Genomic DNA, 17453 nt, shown 5'->3' on the forward strand with positions numbered 1-17453 from the left:
GTCAGGAACACTCTCTTCACAGATTTAACCATTTATTAAAAATCGATTTACAGTTTTACTTGGTGGTGAAGGCTCTGCTCAAAAGATTCTCCTTGTGTTACCCAAGCAGCATGCTTTGACCTTCCAGGAGGTGCATTACTAGAAACCCTGTACAGAAAAATACATCTATGACAACGCATGTTTAGTAAAATAAACTTTAGTGTTGTGTGATTGGTATACATGAAGCAGCAATCATCCACTGGAGATTCACTGAGTATCCAAACAGACTGTTGTTAGACTCATGTTGGACTCAGCTGTGCATGTAAATGCACTGATTGATCTGTCGTAAGATAAAAGTGACTTTGAGATTTCATGCTTTGTGCTTCACTCACAGGAATGATGTTCTCCACACTGATTCCCACGTAAACCAGCCGCTCCCTCCTGGACAGACGGGGAGAAGAGAGGGTCAAAATCCACATCAGTTTGTCACAAAGTCTGTTTGAAGTGGATCAAAGTGTGTCTGTATTTGTGTGTTTCACCTCCTCTCAGCTCGCTCTCTTTTCTTCAGAGCACTGTCCAGATTCTGCAGCTGCTCCTCCAGCTTCTCACACAGCAGCTTCTGAAGAGAGGAAAATCAAACAACACAAGCCTGTTACAGAAAAACAACTGAAACTTCTCTAAAAGCAGTAAATGGTGGTATTAGAACTGTATGATTCCAAATACTTTCCACAAACTGTAATGGATTTAAATCTAATTTCTAAAATTTACAAATTCGATTTAGAAAAGAAAATCTGTTTTGGTGTGACCTGTTGTGTTCTAACTATGACCATAACAAATTAATGACTTTAAAAGTATAATATGCAACATTTTAGACATCAACACAGCAGATATCTAAAAGATCCTATTCAAACTGAGTAATGACTGTCTAACCCTAACACAAAAGGAGGAAGCAAGATGGCCCCATCCACTCAGGGACAACTTGTGTAGAGGCACAATACCTGCATTTAATCTAGGAGTCTAATTCAAGAAGAATCAACAGAATTTAAAAACGGAAGAAAAGACTTGGGTCTAAAATACTTCTTAGAAATATATCTGAATGCAGATCAGAAATATTAACTGCTATAACCTGAATGCTGATGGACAAGTAGGTGAAGAGAGAGGAGGGAGATGAACTGATGCCATTTGTTTTGGTCTGATAGACCGGTGCATAAGTGTGATTTCTACTAGGTCAAAGGTTGTAGGTTTTATTAAAAAATGCCATTTTAACTGTGACTTATATCTAACTTCTTAGAATTAATCCTAAAGAATATTAGGTCTTTTAGGGTTCTCTGAAACAAACTGTTGTTTTTTATTTCTGTTTTATTACAGCTGTCCTTGAACTTAGTAACACTGATTTGAAAAGTGCTTTATGGATAAAGGTTATTATTACCAATCAAACTGGAAGATGTTGAAGGGTATACAGATGATTTTTTAATGTTTCTTTAATGAATGAGTGTATCTGTGTCTTTATCTTATATGCACCACACACATACAGCTTACATGCTGGCAGGGGGGACAGAACCACTCTCCATCTGGGATCAACATGAGTGGCGGCCGCAGACATGCAGTGTGGTATCCACTGTCACAAGAGTCACACAGCAGGATCTGAGAAAAAAACACACGTTTAAAAGTGACATGACACACTCGAAGAACCAGCTAAGAAAAAAAAGCAACAAAAGTAAAGATTTGAAATGCCTTAATATACTATTTCTGACTCCTAAAGTCTTAGAGGTAGCGGCTTTGATAAAAAAAAATTGAAGATTTGTTTGGTGCCTTCTACACCTTCGTTCAGGTAGGAAAGTGGACAACGTTGGAAACTGGGAGAGAGCATGAGGAATGACATGTGGGAAAGGATCCACAGGCCAGATTTGAACCCTGGGCTGTCCACTTAGAGGACTACAGCATCAAACATGGAGTGTGCAGACATTACCACTAGTCTACAAACATCCTAAAAGATTTAAAGTTTGAGGCATTTATATTTATCCTACACCAGACAGTGGCAGTCACTGATATGTGATAGCAGCATTTTCATTTTTTCATATCAAATAAACTCCGTTGTGCATGAGTAAATATTGTTTATTTTAATGTTAGAATTTTACAATCAAAGCAAACAAGAATTATAGAAAGGAAATGAGACGATTAAATTTATTGTTAAGACGATAAAAAATGACTTCTGTTCTCTCAGCACAACTGACCACTAAAAGTAGTTTGTCAAAAAATAATTTAAATGCAACGTTTTTGAATTTCATTACAATTTTTTACTTTAAAAAAAAAATCTAAAACTAACTCCAGAAAGAAGTAGTGATGAAAGAAGATACCTATTATTGATCCCTCAAAGATCAGAGTATTATTTTACTCAGTTATTGAACATGCTACACACATAGGCTGAAACACACACATGAACTAACAAACTGTTATAGACATGATTAAATGGTGAGATGTCAGATTACATGATAACTCAGTCTGCACTGAGACTTAAACTGGGACTAAAAGTTCCCAACCCAATTCCTTTAATACTTAGCTACTTTAAAAACATTGTTATGTTTTACATACGGTAGCCCTTAAGGTCAACTGCAAAAACATTTAATTGATGTAAAAAAATTGGCTCAGCAAGTTAAACATTTAACAAAAAGGAAAGTTTATGAAATGCAAAAATAGATTTAAAAATGAAAAAGGTACAACAAAACAGTATTTTTTCTCAATATACAAAAGTAATACAAAAAAAGCAAAAATATTTAAAAAGATGCAAACAATTTTTCTTAAACACAAAAATTTATATCAAATAGTTTTTTTCTTAAAAAGAGGGAAAGTATTTCATAAATGTCAGATATAATTCTCAACTCTTTGTCAAAATCAAAAAAAGAAACAATAACATGAAAGAAAAAAATCTAAAAAAATGAAAAATATTTCACAAAATGTTAATGTCGAACTTCATGAAATTCAAAAATACTTCACAGAATAATGTCCCAGATTGCAAAAATATTCATTACACACAAGACATTTCAAGAAACTTAAAAACATTTCATTCAATAGGAAAAAAAATTAATTAATTTAACACAATGTGTTACATTTATTGAATATCTTTTAATTGAAAGTTTTGATGTCGTGAGCATTTTTTTTGTGTTTACTAAATATTGTGGTTGTAAAAAGGTTTCAATATCATACTTACAAATTCTGCATTTTACAAAATATTTTCCCCCATTTAAGTTTTTTGGTACAATCTAAAATGCTTTTAAGGGAAAGTAAAATGACTTGGAAGTAGATACTGCTGACTGCAGATGTTTTGGTTAAATGTAATGTGGTTGATTTTAGTAAATATTTGCTGCTCAAATCTCTCGTGTCTTTTGATGCATTTGTCCATGTATCTTGTTCTGTGCCGTGTATAACTACTCTTTGTTTGTCAGAAACTTTGGTACATGTTCTGCTGCCTGTCTTGTTCATGACACTCTTGAAAAAGAGATTTTTAATTTAAACAATGTTGGTTAAATAAAGGTTGAATAAAAAAACTAAAACAAATATTTTGGCATTAATTAAATATTTTTGCAATTAATTAAATCTCTTTCTATGCTAGGCTGACTGGTTTTGCACAGGACCATCAGGGCCACTGTAGCTGTGCTGCAGTTCCAGCTGTGCTCACTAACACTAATAAAGCACAAAGTCTTCACTCACCAGCTCAGGATGGTTGGGAAGACCGCAGTGACTGCAGGCGTCCTCAATGGGAATTTTCTCTGATTTACATGATTCTTCAGAGTCACTCCCTCCTTCACTCTCTTCCTCTCCTCGTTTCCTCCCTCTTTCCTCTTCCTCCTCTTCCTCGTTCAGTTTGCGTTTCTTCAGACGAATGTTTGACCACCTGGGGCGTCGATTTCTCCGTTTACCCTAAAAACACAACAGTGAAAGTGAATAAAAGTCACAGAATCAAAAACAGAGCGGTAAAAATACCCTTCATGACACTATTAGAAACTAATTACCCGTTGTTTCCTGATTGGACCAACAGGTTCTGTTTTTCTGTCTTTTTTAGGAGAAGGGCGCTTGTCCTCTTCATCACCTTCCTCTTCTTCTTCCTCCTCCTCCTCGTCCCTTTTTCTGGTCTGCTTTGCCTTTTTTCTTTGAGGTTTCTTTTTCTGGCTCTCAGCCGCCTTCGAGCTCGGCCTGCAGTTTGGCAAAGCAGATGATCTTAAAGAAAAAAGGTAGATGGGTCCAAATTTACTGTCAAAATCATACCAGGTAGATCACAATGGAGTGAGACAAATACACTTTCTCTCCGCTCTAACAGATCCTTGAATTTTATAGCACACACACCTGCAAATCCTTGCAGATCTCCTCAGCGTTCTCCCTTCCTCTTGAACCTCTTGCTCCTTGTCCTTCTGCTCCTCCTTCACTCCTTTTCCTCTTAGCTTGTTTCTCCGATGAGGAGGAATCTTGATCTTCAGCCTGATTCCTTCTTTCTGGAGCTCAGAGGAAGCTGTCTCACGTGGACCCTTCTTCTGCTCGACCTCAGAGTCCTTCCCCCTACCTTTCACTGCACCATTGACTGCATCCTCCTGCTGGTCTTTCTTATCCTGCTGGTCCGCTTTTAAAGTGCTCCTTGGTTCTGCGCCCGCCTTTCTTGTAGTGCATTTATTTTTTTCAAGATCAGCTTTGATTGCCTCATCTGTTCTCCTACCATCCTTCTCATCAAGGCCATCATCTTTCCCCTGATACCCAGTTTTCCCCCCTCGCTCCTTGTCCTTTCCTTCTGCTGTCTGAGAAAATGAGGAAACACAAACAGAACCCATTCTTCCCTGTACATTTGCAGGTAGTTGTTTTAAGGATATCAACAGTGGCTTCATCGCTGCTTTAGCCTCCACTGGCACAGAAGAAGGAGGAGGAGGGGGAGGGGGAGGAGGAGGAGGAGGAAGAGGAGGAGGGGGAGTGTTGACTGCTGCCATCTCCCCTTCAGATGGTCCCTTTCTGACCAGCACTGACTGCCGGCTCACCTCCCTCTCCTCCTCCACAGCTCTGAAGCTCTGGTGGTCCACATTCGGCCCATTTGGCTCTTGTTTCTCCGGACAGGGTGTCCTGTGCAGCTCTGATGGGCTGCGGATTACCCCTACATGACCTACAACACCAACCTGACCTATGACCCCTATTACTCCATTTTGTCCCTCTTTGTGAGGCATGAGGAGTGACGATCTCCCATTGGTCAGTTCTTGCCTTGATGCAGTTACCACTAACTGCTGCTGCAGCTGTGAGGCACCTGGAGCACTTGGGGGTGCTAATGAGTTGGATAATTTCCCATCCCTTCCATGGCTGTCTTTGGTCTGAATCACTGAGGGATTACAAACAATAATACTGCTGCTGTTGCTGTTGTTCAGGTGATTGCTGTGGTAGCTCTCGGACAGCTTAAGCTCCCTCTTCTTCAGTGGGATCTTAGCCTGCTGGCTGCTTCTGACCACTGCCCGCTCTGCTTCCTCTTCCTTGTTCAGTTCCTGTTTGGCTGCAGGTGCACAAGGTGTTATGACGACGGACACGGCATTTTTGCGGGCATCAGCGTCCCTGGATTCTGATTTGATGACAGTGGTGATGGTGCTGACACGATTATCAAATGCAGGAGGCTTTTGGTCCACCTTGTCTTCAGGGGTTTCTTGCTTTATAGGGGGTGTCTGCTCCTGCTTTATCACTGCAAAAAAAAACAAAAAAAAACTTAAAGTCTAGAAACTGCAAACACAGACGAGTCAGATTTAGGAGCAGATTAGGAAGTAAAACTAAGGTTTGTATAAAAATGCTGAAGAGTGCCTAAACCCCTGATTTTTGACTGAGGTGTATCTAATTTGGAATTTCAAAAAAGTCTTCAAAATGCGGAATAAATATTTCCAAACATCTGTAAAGGCAGCACAACTAAAGCCTGGTATACACTGTGCAATTCTGGTCTGTCCCAGCTTAAAGATGACCAATGTGAACAAAAATAGCCTGGGACCGTGTCAGAAATTTAGGATGACCATCTCAAAATGCGATCTCTGCTGCCACGACCTAAGTCGACTAACCAACCAATCAAAATGCAGGAAAAAATGATGCAAAAAAAAGGGGGGGGGGGGACTGGGGCTAACACACCAACTAGTTAGCATTAGAGTAGAGACAATATCAAAATGCAGAAGTTTGTTGGATTCCAACAAGAAAGAAAATCTTGATCCCAGATGTTTTTCTAAGCATATGAATGCTGCAATTACAACTGTTGTGTTGCTGCTTTGCTTCATTATTTACCACGGAACAGTAGATGGATGACACACACTGATGATGTTTCTTTCTTGCACAGCTGTGTACGTCTTACCTGCAATTCAGCAACATTTAGTGGGATTTATCATCACACAGTATGCACACATCAAACTTGCTGTTGTATTAGATTCATATCGCACTGTGTGGCATGCCAGAAATGTATAAGATTGCTAAAAACACAGTCTGTAGGAGGCTAAAGAGCCCCAGAGCTTGATGGAGGCCCAAGATAAGTGCATGGGCTAAGAAGCAAGAGGTACAAGTAACCACAAAAGTTGGGATTAAAAGGCTTGTACAAGGTGGAGGAAATGCTCCCCACTGTGACCTTGCTCTTCACATATTTTTCTGTGAGGTGCTACTTTGGTCTGATTTTCACAACTTCCAGGAGCAGAGAGGAAAGATGTCCTTCTTGTTAGAATAAGGATTTGTGCTAATTGTAGGGTTATGTAGAAATATCAGGAGGTAGGGACTAACTTTGTTGACTTTTTCAACACAACTTGACTGATCATAACACCTTCCAGACATACTTCACTGCTGACTAACTTCTCATGGAGCACACATCAAGTCCCATCTTGTAGCATCACTTCTTGTGTTGACATCACTCATGTATTGCCTTTTTATGTAAGGTTCAGCACTGTGTTTTTTTTTATTATTGGAAATTAAGTTACAGAAGCTCTCAGGTGACAATGGGCAATGCAAAAGTAAAGTAACTAGTAGTGTAACTAAGTAACTTTTTGCTGTGAGCTACTAGGTAATGTAGCGCATTATTTTTTTAGTAACCAAAAACATGGAATTGGTTACTTTTTTGGAGTAAAAACCTCAACACTGGCTCTTACCATGAGCTGCAGCATCATATAGTCTATGCTGCTTTTGCAGATTTGATTGTTAGCCACATCATAACCATTCAAGGTAGACCTACCACATGCTATTTAAGTGTGAAACAATGGTATATGCTCCTGTCGAAGACACAATTTTGTCTATTATGAATATTTTGATGACAAAAACTAGACTAAGACTAGCCAAAAATAGATCTTTGATGACTAAAACTGACAAAAAGTAAGTTTAATTTTTGTCAAGATGACTAAAATTAGACTAAAATGTATTTTAGTTTCTTTGGACATTCAGAATCCATGATATTTCTCCACTGTGGGTAAATCTGTCAAAAAACAATCCATCTGTATCTCTTCTGCCTCTCAGCTGTAGAAAGCAGGGACCCCAGGTTTGGCAGGATGTATAAAACACACTACCACAGTTTGGTACCAGATTTAGGCATAAGAATGAAAACTTGGATTATAAGTTAAGACTAAAATGTGAGGACTTTTATGGACTAAAACTGGACTAAAATGTTTTGGAGTTTGTGTCGACTTAAACTACGCTAAAACTTAAAAGGGTAGAAATGACTAAAATGTGACTAAAACTAAAAGACATGTAATCAAAAGACTAGGACTAAAGTTAACATGGCATTTTGCCTTCCCCATGACCTCCACAGAAGAATAATGCCCAACCACTGCAATGTCGGTAACATCTCTAATTAATGCAAAGGGACATCTACAGCTGTGATCAATGTAAGTGTGCATTTTTGCACATTCACACCTCCATCTCCACTTTATTAGGTTTAGTTACTCTTTAATATAAGTGGTGTTAATTATCAAGGTGGTTCATCTGCTGTAGCCTGGATATTCTGTTCAATCTCAGTACCTTGTCTCAAGGGTTTCTCTTCCTTTACAGCATCATCCCTCATACTTCCAGTGCTCTCCTCTGTGCTCTTGCAGGGCTCTGGTTTGGGGTTTTCAATGGCCTCATCACCTAAAACATGATAACACACATGAGCCTTTTCCACACATGCACTCCTAGAAGTACCTAGAAAATTTCAGGACCGACTGTCCGTGACATCTTCCTGAGATATTAGACAGCGTAAAGAGAGTGGAGGATCTAAGGAGGCAGGAAATGGTGAAAAAAAAGATGCTGTGGAAGCCTGCAATACAAAGCAATGTTTGCTGCTTTGACTGACATACCTGCTTCTTTCTCTGTGGGGCTGGTACTCCTGGTCCCGGCCTGGTTCTGCTCCTGATCTGGAGTTTGGCTTGGATCAAGCTGGGACTTCAGCAGCTCCAGGGCATCAGCCAGGTCATTACGAGTCCTGAGGAGACAGTGTAAGTGAGCGGCTCGAATACATTATGCACCAAAAAGGAGAGACATGGAGCAGAAACTGATGAACTGATTTAACTATCCTGAAGATTTCAGCAGTTAATTTTCTATCACTTTGATCTTCAAGACCCTTCTAACCATTTAAAGAAAGCAACACAAAGATTGATAAAAATATATAATTTCATACAAACAGAAAAAGAAAATAAAGGTGATTAGTAACAGATGCCAAATGGTGCTTTCACAAATGCACAAAACTCCTGATAATGTCCCCAAATTTCAGGGTGACCTTCAAGTCTCTTAAAACCATTTAAAGAAAAAAACAAGAAAGCACTGATACAAAGTCAGTAAATGTATGTGTGAAAACAGCTTAGGAGAAGTACAACCAGCAGATTAAAACAACATTACTACCTGACGATGCACTTCCAGGTGGATCCATCCAGATCGTCCTGCTCCTCTGTGTACAGCCGGATATTCTGCTCCTGGTCCAGCTGAAGCCAGTACATCACGCCCTGCCGGTCCCGACCTATGGGCTGCAGACGCATCTTCTCCGGGTCCTCCTCATTGATTACCATCTTGAACTTCAGGTTTTCATCGAACTGACACTCGCAGAGATACTGAACGGGAGTTTAAGAGTGAAACGACGAATAAAACAAAGTGAAGGTTAATGCAAATGTAACAGATGTTTCAGTAGTGCATGAAGGAAAAACAGCCGATAGCATACTTTGAGGATACTTGACTTGCACTCCATGGACATCTCCTGGTAGCCCTTCTGTTCCAGCTCCCATGCCCAGGTGTTGTTCAACTCCTGGCAAACCTACAGCACACATGATCAGATAAAATCTGTACAAACACAAAGCCATGCATGCCCAAATCTTCTGCCATATGTAAATAAAGCCATGCTTTTTGTTTACTAGTCAAATACCACAATCAATCTCAATCAATTAATCAAGCTTTGTTTGTATAGTGCAAATTCTTAACAGAAATTATCTCAAGACTCTTTACAAAGAGGGCAGGTGTAGACTGTACGCTCTGTTATGGCCTATTATAGACCAGTGTTAAACACTAATATTACAATAAAGACCAGCCACCACCATGGATGACAGGGTGGTCTTAAATTATGTCAGTATGTGCTGCGTCTACACAACTAGTCCAGTCCCAGTGAAAGCATCCCTGACCCCTCTGTATGCAGTCTGAGCTACTGGATATCACTCCATTTTCAGTACACACTGAGTTGTGTCGACACAAAGCATTATGTATTACTGCTTGGTATTCAAATGCCCCAAACAGATATGAATTCTTATCAATGCACCATATAAATGGTTAAATAGTTCAACTAAAGAGCTTTTTCTGTTTGAGGAAGGGGTCAACATAAGGGATAACTCTCCACCAGACTCTCACTGGGTACTGGCAAGAAAACTGAAGGGTTAGCATCCGAAAATGTCCTATCAAGTTCTTTAAATTCTGGGTAAGGCGGGACACAAGGAACAACCAACAAGTTTTGGCAAGCAGTCTTCTTCTATCTTTTTTTGGTTGTGCATCTTAAGAAGTTGGATCATTCAAGTGTGCTCCTATTTTGCTCTGTTGAGGATCAATTTCAACTCAAGTTGATTTTTTTTTGTAAATAATACGGCTCATTAAACAGTAGAAAGATAAACTGAATCCCCACTTGCTGACACTTTAGCTTCCCTGGACAATTTATTTCACTCTAAGGTGAGACATCTGATTGTAAATATTTAAAGTGGAAGCAAATTAACACCAAATTTAGAGAACTTTTGGCTTAATAGTGGCTTAATGTTTGCTACTATGAAGTGTAGACTGGATTCTGAGGCCAAACGTAAAACAAAAACAAACACATCCAGACAGAGACTCCTCACCTTAGCAAGATATTTCTCCCAGCGGTCTGGAGTCACAGACTTTCCCAGTTTTCTGAGCAGCTTTACGTGGAGCTCCACAAGAGGTTTAGGAACTGGAAAACACACAGGATGATTAGAGACACAACACAGTGACATCAGATAAAAGTTCAAACTTCACAAAAGGTCCAGTGTTAAAGATTGTTGTGACTTTAAGGAATCTACTGGCTATTTGAGCTCCTGACTTTAATTCTGGAGGCTAAAAAAGAGACCATTTTAATTTTGGGTATCAGTATTTTTAATTTTACACAACATCATCTCTATTTATTTGCAATTTTCAGTGAATTTTCAGTCATGTTAAAAGTACTTAAAACATTAAATTAGACTTTGTGCTGCCCCTTTTTTTGTTATTATTGCTGCAAAACTTTCTTAGCTGTGGACCTTTATACTAATATTTTGGATCTTTGAAAACTAGCTTAAACAAGGGAAAATATATTAAGAGAGCTCTTCAGTACAATCAGATGTAAGAGCGCTTGGGAGCCCATGTCTGGTAATTACTGGAAATTCCATTTCAAGAGCTGACATGGTTAAATGAAAATTTCATTGCATTTAAATTATCTAAACACTTGCAGCTGGTCAAGTACGACTCTGAAGTTTCAGAGAAATTGTTAAAGCTCCTTTGAGGAACTTTGGGTTTGTGTTGATTTTGCTGGCCCCTCTGGACGAATCAGTAGCCTGTATCCCTTTGCCCAACAAAAATATCCTCAAGTTAACTTTCAACATTCAAATATATCACCCATAGAGAATCTTTGTTGTAGAAAAATTAAATAAACAAGCTGTACTATAGCACTATACTATAGCTAATCACTGCGACCAACACCCACCCCTGAGCAGGTGAGACACAGATTTAAAATAACAAAATAGAAAAATATACATGCTGGTGTTCTTGTGAGACATGAATCCTAATTTCAGTCTGTTTTTTAGCTAACAGATAAATAAATGATTATAGCTATACAGCTTATAGCATGAAACATCTCTCAGATTTTATGGGTCATTGTGAAGTTTTCAGTTTTTCAGATCATACTGATCATCATTTGATAATTGCTAGACCTGTTTTGTACAACGTCTGCAATATTCATCTGTGATTTGACAAGAGGTTTGTAAGAAAATGAAAGCAAAACTGTAATGTATTTGTATTTTAGCAGCAGGATGTTTTCAATGCTCCACAGTGAGCTTCTTAAAAATTGTTGGTATTCTCATTAATAATATAAAAATAGCATGATAGCAGTTACTCTTAGAGTATAGTGGTAAGGTATGTATTATTAATGAACTAGTATCCCAGAGTGGTGTGTTTCACAGTTGGGGCCCTGACCCACTAGGGAGGTTGTGGAAACTAGGAGGATAATGGAATGAAAATAAAAAATCTGCAGGTGATACTATTTGTGACTTTAACTTTTAAGGAACATGTTTTTAGATGTTAGCAATCATTAGCTATTTGAGCCTATATGCCAATCTTTAAATTGAAAATAATTATAATAACTCATACCAAAAGAAACTGAATGTACAAAATGAATTAAAATTAGGAAAGCACAATAGCATTGGTATGATATCAGAATCATATAAAAAGTGAAATATCTGTATCAGCAGATATGAAAATTTAAGCCAGTATTTACTATTTTGGCTATAAAATCAGCCTGTACCAGCTGTAAACATTGGCTGTATGAAAAAAAAAAAATAATTTGGTGGAGTTTTGTGTTGGACCATCAGGCCTACATCATTATTCCTTACACTTAAATATGAGTTTTCAGGGCTGATATTTGTCAATTTGTTCATCCTCAGACTTTAAATTGTTTGTTTTAGGTCAGAACTACATTTAAATAATGATATCAGCTAAAATTAATGTGCAAATTTCAGTACTGGATATCAGCAAAAATGCATTATCATGCATCCCTTTAAGAAGGAAAATAATTTAAAAGATAATCTGAACGTTGCTATTATTGATTATCGAAACGACTGAAATGCAGGATAAGAAGTCTCTCTGTGGTAAAACACCTCACCATATGCGTATTTGCTCAAATTAATCTTCTCACTATACTAATGTTATCTATTTACCATACTCAAATACTGCGAGTAATGAATCTATTCACAGAAAGGAAAATGCTGTAAGAAAGCTCACTGTGGTAAAATGCCTTACCTCATTGCAGTAATCAACTATCTTAATTGATCTTATCTACCTCATGTAAATCTGCCCACATCCTTGCATATTCTATACTTCTGATCATGTCTACTCAGCATCCTTTCACCCTTTGCACATCTTGCAACCACACTATCAATACAGATGGACTTCAGTGTATGAATGTGGAGTAGATGGAAAAAAAGGGTACGAATAGGTAGGTACGACCTGTGGCGTAAAAGGGCTTACATGCTCATGTCCATTTTCTTGTATATAATAGAAATAATACCTACAAAGGCTTGTACATATTCAAATCTGAATTTTTACACTTTTCACTTGATTTATTTTTGTATTTAATGTTTAATTCCTGTACACTGAGAGCAAAGGTAATTAGAGTCAAATTCCTTGTTGTGTAAGCGTACTTGGCCAACAAAGCTGATTTGGATAAACTTTAATTCATATGAATTTATAACTGACAGGGATGTACAGATGCTGATACCAGCATCAGGTATTGGTGCCAATACCAAACCTAAGTACTCGTACTCAGGAAACATTACAGATACTGTACTCTGTATTATTATTATTAAGCATGTTAACCTTTCATGTGAGCATGTAGTCAAAGTTGGAGTCATGTCTGCAGTTTGGTGATATTTTAACATAAATGAGGATGACAAAATTAGAGGAGAATGAAAACTACACACTAATAAATTTGAAATGCCATCTATAAAAATAAACTGAACTTTTGAAAATTATTTTAAAAATAGTCATGGAGTTATTAATACACATATTTGCACCCTTTAAATACTCAAACATAATTACTAGTACTTGGAAAAACGTGTTATCGATGAATCCCTATTAACTGTTATCAAAATTAAGGAAACATATAATGAAATTGGATGCTTAATTGTTGATATCAAACATGATATAAACACGATGTGGGGGTCCTTGGCAAAGCTAAAATTGAAAAATATGCAGGAAATACACCTATACGACACCAAAGACTCATATAAGCCATTAAACAGTTTGGGCTATTTAAATGTGCTGCAGATAGCTTAAAGTTGAACTTTAGCATTTCTTAAAGTACACTTAATATCCTAAAAGTTGTTCCAAAGTAACACACTTAGTTAAGCACATTTAAAGTGTCGAGCACACTTTAAATTAGACCAACTTTTATATACTTCTTCAGCTAAGGCAGAAGTAACGGTCATATTAGCTCGTAGCTCGTAAGTAATTTCCAGTATTCTTGTTGAAATTGGTTGCAATTAAAGCTTCTAACACGACAGCTAAGACCGCGTAACTTCTCTTTTCTTAATATTTTTACGCTTAATTGAACTGTGGGGCCTCCTTTAACTCGTTCACTAAAAGTTTACGAAATGATTAGTGCTAGCTAGTTAGCCAGAAGCTACAGTCCCCCCTACTGCGCATGTGCAAATTTGACAGTCTCTTCCAAAAAACATAACGTCCACTGTTTACAGCAAACATCAGTAGCTCTCTTTGACAGCCTTGTAAAATAAAGATCGAAGAGTGGATTTAATGGTGCCGTGAGCACACGATAAACACAAAATCAAAGGGGGCACTGATGTCATTCCAATCCAGCTGCCTGTGAGGCAAGGCCGGTGAAAAATTACACCTGACTACACTCCGGAGCTAGCTGGTTGGCTGTGTGTGGTCACCGGGCTGTGCTGCATCATGGCTCCCACACCAAGTTTAGCGTTAACAGATCAATATCAGCCTTGACAACACTATCGACAACCTGTCACTTGACTCTAACCAAAACCCCACGGGCAAGCTGGACATATTTTGTGCCCCGTTTTATCAGCCCCCTCTTACTTTAACAAAAACATACAGCATAGCACCAAGAGTGGCAACCGTAGAGTAGGATGAGCTCCATGCTCAGCGGTCTACCCTGTTTAAATGTTCCTAGAAACTTGGACAAAACGACCAGTCTTCAAAGGTAAAACTGATGCCCTAAGAACAAAATAAACAAAACGCACTATGAATAAACTCCCGACAAGTATCTGCTAAGCTGAGCAACACAATGAACGGTTTTCTTCATCCTCCTCATCCTCACGATGATGATGGTGATGGTGGTAGTGGTAGACCCCTTCTCCTTCAGTTTCAAGTGTCGCAGCTTTCCACCACTTCTTCGCCACAGTGCCACTACAAACACCGATCTCTCACCTGTCGTTGTGTCCCGTAGATACCTCTCCATCTGCGGGAACGTCATCTCAGGTAGATCCAGCGCCGCTCCGTACCGCTCCAGGAACGAACAGACCTCAGCGAAGCTCGGGCAGAGCGCCGGGCCGGAGCCACTCAGCACCACCGGAGCAGCCATCTTTCCAGGCGGAGAGGAACGAAGGGGAGGGCTCGCTGCTAGGATGCGAATGAAATGAATGGAGGGAGTGAGGCAGCTACCGGTGTCAAGCGCAAGAGCGAGAACGCATTTTATTTACGGTGGCTGTTTTCAAAATAAATTTTTCTTTTTTTTGTTTATATGTTCTAAAACGAATGCCTATGTAATAAATGTATACGGTCTGGGTGATTTGGACCACGAGTGACGTTCTTAATAGTGCCAACTTATTATATGTTGAACAAAGAAGGTGTTTTTTATTCTATTTTATTTTATTTATTTATTTTAACAAAATATGGTTAAAAATAGTAATAAACAGTCACCCACGAATCTTTAACTGATCATAAAAAGCATGGAATAAAATAAAAAATGAAAAAAAATCACAAAATACAAATACATAAAATGAAACTGAAAAAATCGAAAAAAAGAAAAAAAATCTATGAACATAAAAAATGACTTGGCATGTAAAAAGAATAAAATAAAATAAATACATAAACAAATCAAATAAAAGAAATCAACTCAATATGTTTACAGTAAAATAAGCAAATATATAAGCAAATAAATAAATTAAAGGAAAAACAAAAATCCTAAATGTTTTAGGAAGGTATAAGATCATAACACTTAAATCTTTATAATATAGAAATATTAATAAATCAAACATTTTATTAAATACACAAATAAAAAATTATAAAATGCCCCAAAATAGGAAAACATCTTTTAAAAATTCAAGAGACGTAATAATTTCTGTGTAGTACAATTACCTTTTTTTTTTTAAATACAGTTATAGGGAAAAAAAATGAAATACATATTTTATTAGTTATTAAAAAGACGTGAATAAAATGGTTATGCACTTCACCTGTTGTTTTCATGCTCTTATTGTGAAATCGCTTCTTTCTATTTCCGGCAGTAACGTGCGGAATTTCTACCGACTTGACGGAGCTGCTGGAAGTTGGGAGGACTAGGGAGGGCAGAGCCAGAAATGCCCAGAATTCAACGCGTTACACCAGAACAGTTAATTCTGGTTTTATGTTCGATCTCTACAGAATTTAATGTCTAATAAGGAAAATATAGAGGTCTTCCATTATATTTACAATCCAAACGTATGGTTGAAGATGAAAGTAAACGATCTTATAGATAACGCCATTTTTTGTGGGTACAGTTCTGATTTAACCACAGAGCCAATCAGTTCCCTGTGTTTCTCAGCCCTGCTGCATGCTGCGCAGATAGTCATGCTGCTTAGGAGAATGTTGCATTCAATGGCAGTCTGAATTTCCCCTTAGAGGAAGAGCGAGCATGATATGCCGGAGTTCTTTTTTGTTGCTGTGATATTTGATTAACCTGGCACAAGAATTTCTTTTCGTATTCATAAATCTTGTCTCGTCTCGCTTTGTCTATAGGACTCTCCGAAACTGACAGAAAATCTAAGTGCCTCACAAGATCTTTAAAAGAAGTCTCAATGACCAAAAGGTCTCTACCAGTTATAATGAATATTGATTTTGTGAACAAATAAATCTTTATTTTACATAAGCATTGTGTTTGTGATTTTTGATAGGAATTTGTTGTGTTAAAAAAAACAGGAAACAACGGGAGACTTTTAAGGATTTACTTGTGTCAGATGTGTCAGAGATCTATGTGGACTGGCTGTCACTGAGCACATCAGACTCAGAACTAATTTTATTCACACAATTTGAAGTTTCATCAGTTAACCACTAATCATACCATAGTCATGCAGTCATCATGCAGCCAAATAACAGGAGATGTTGAGTAACCGTTCACAAGGCTAACCTAACTGTGTGTATTTGCCCATATGTTTCCTTCATGGAGCTGCTGTCTGTAACATGACTCGCCACAGGAAGACAATGTGCTGCTGACCACAGAATGCTGGAATAGAACCACTCAGACACAGTTTGGGTTAATTATTTGTTAGCTACACTGTTAGAAAAAGGGTTTGGTGGGGGCTCATTTAAAGATACTGTTGGTGTACCTTCAGATGTTCCTATATGAGCCATATCTGCAAACCCAATTCCCAAAAAATGGGACATTGTGTAAAATGCAATAAAAACAAATTGAAAAAAATTGGTATTTAGTTGTACCTGCAAATGTAAGTCCAGACTGCCATGGAAAGAGGTTTATCACAAACAGATTGAAGGTGGTTGTGTGTTACTACATCTGTCTTTTTACATATCAGATGTTCAAACTGAGACTTTTTTTTTCATTTCATGATAAACATTTGCCCTTTTTTATTTTGATGGCAGCACCACCTCTCAAAAAAGTAGGGACAGAGCAACAAAAGTTTGGAAAAGTAAGCAGTACTTACCAAAAACAGCTGGAGGAGCGTTTTGTAACTAATTAGGTTAATTGGTAACGGGTAGGTCACATGACTGAGTACAAAAGGAGCATTCATGCAGAGTCTGTCAGAAGTAAAATGGGCAGTGGTTCACCAATCTGCAGAAAACTGTGTCTAAATTTTCGATCAATTTCAGAAAAATGTTCCTCAGCATAAAATTGTGAAAATTTAGAATATCCCACCATCTACAGAACATAATTACACCAACAGATTTAGAGAATCTAGAGAAATCTCTGTGTGCAAGGGAAAAGGCCAAGGTCAGTATTGGATGCAGGTGATCTTTGGGCCCTCAGGTGACACCGCATTAAAAACAGG

General features: G+C 38.0%; 1 protein-coding gene across 2 annotated transcripts in view; it reads right to left on the reverse strand.

Annotated features, from left to right (window-relative positions):
• rsf1a (remodeling and spacing factor 1a) overlaps window positions 1–14912 on the reverse strand; it is a 28983-nt gene extending 14071 nt beyond the window's left edge. The window contains exons 1-12 of one of the 2 annotated variants that reach the window (XM_041799679.1): window positions 14623–14912; window positions 10293–10384; window positions 9140–9232; window positions 8827–9032; window positions 8286–8410; window positions 7969–8076; window positions 4321–5680; window positions 3990–4170; window positions 3688–3897; window positions 1519–1623; window positions 519–598; window positions 372–420 (exon numbers count right to left, since the gene is read on the reverse strand). In XM_041799679.1, coding sequence (XP_041655613.1) covers window positions 372–420; window positions 519–598; window positions 1519–1623; window positions 3688–3897; window positions 3990–4170; window positions 4321–5680; window positions 7969–8076; window positions 8286–8410; window positions 8827–9032; window positions 9140–9232; window positions 10293–10384; window positions 14623–14776 — 2763 coding nt within the window. In that variant the 5' untranslated portion in view covers window positions 14777–14912. Of the gene's footprint in view, window positions 1–371; window positions 421–518; window positions 599–1518; window positions 1624–3687; window positions 3898–3989; window positions 4195–4320; window positions 5681–7968; window positions 8077–8285; window positions 8411–8826; window positions 9033–9139; window positions 9233–10292; window positions 10385–14622 lie in introns of both variants that reach the window. The other variant, XM_041799670.1, reaches the window with a different exon arrangement.
• Between the last annotated feature and the right edge of the window lie 2541 nt (window positions 14913–17453).

Source organism: Cheilinus undulatus, linkage group 2 (assembly GCF_018320785.1).
Source record: "Cheilinus undulatus linkage group 2, ASM1832078v1, whole genome shotgun sequence".
NCBI classification, from domain to species: domain Eukaryota; kingdom Metazoa; phylum Chordata; class Actinopteri; order Labriformes; family Labridae; genus Cheilinus; species Cheilinus undulatus.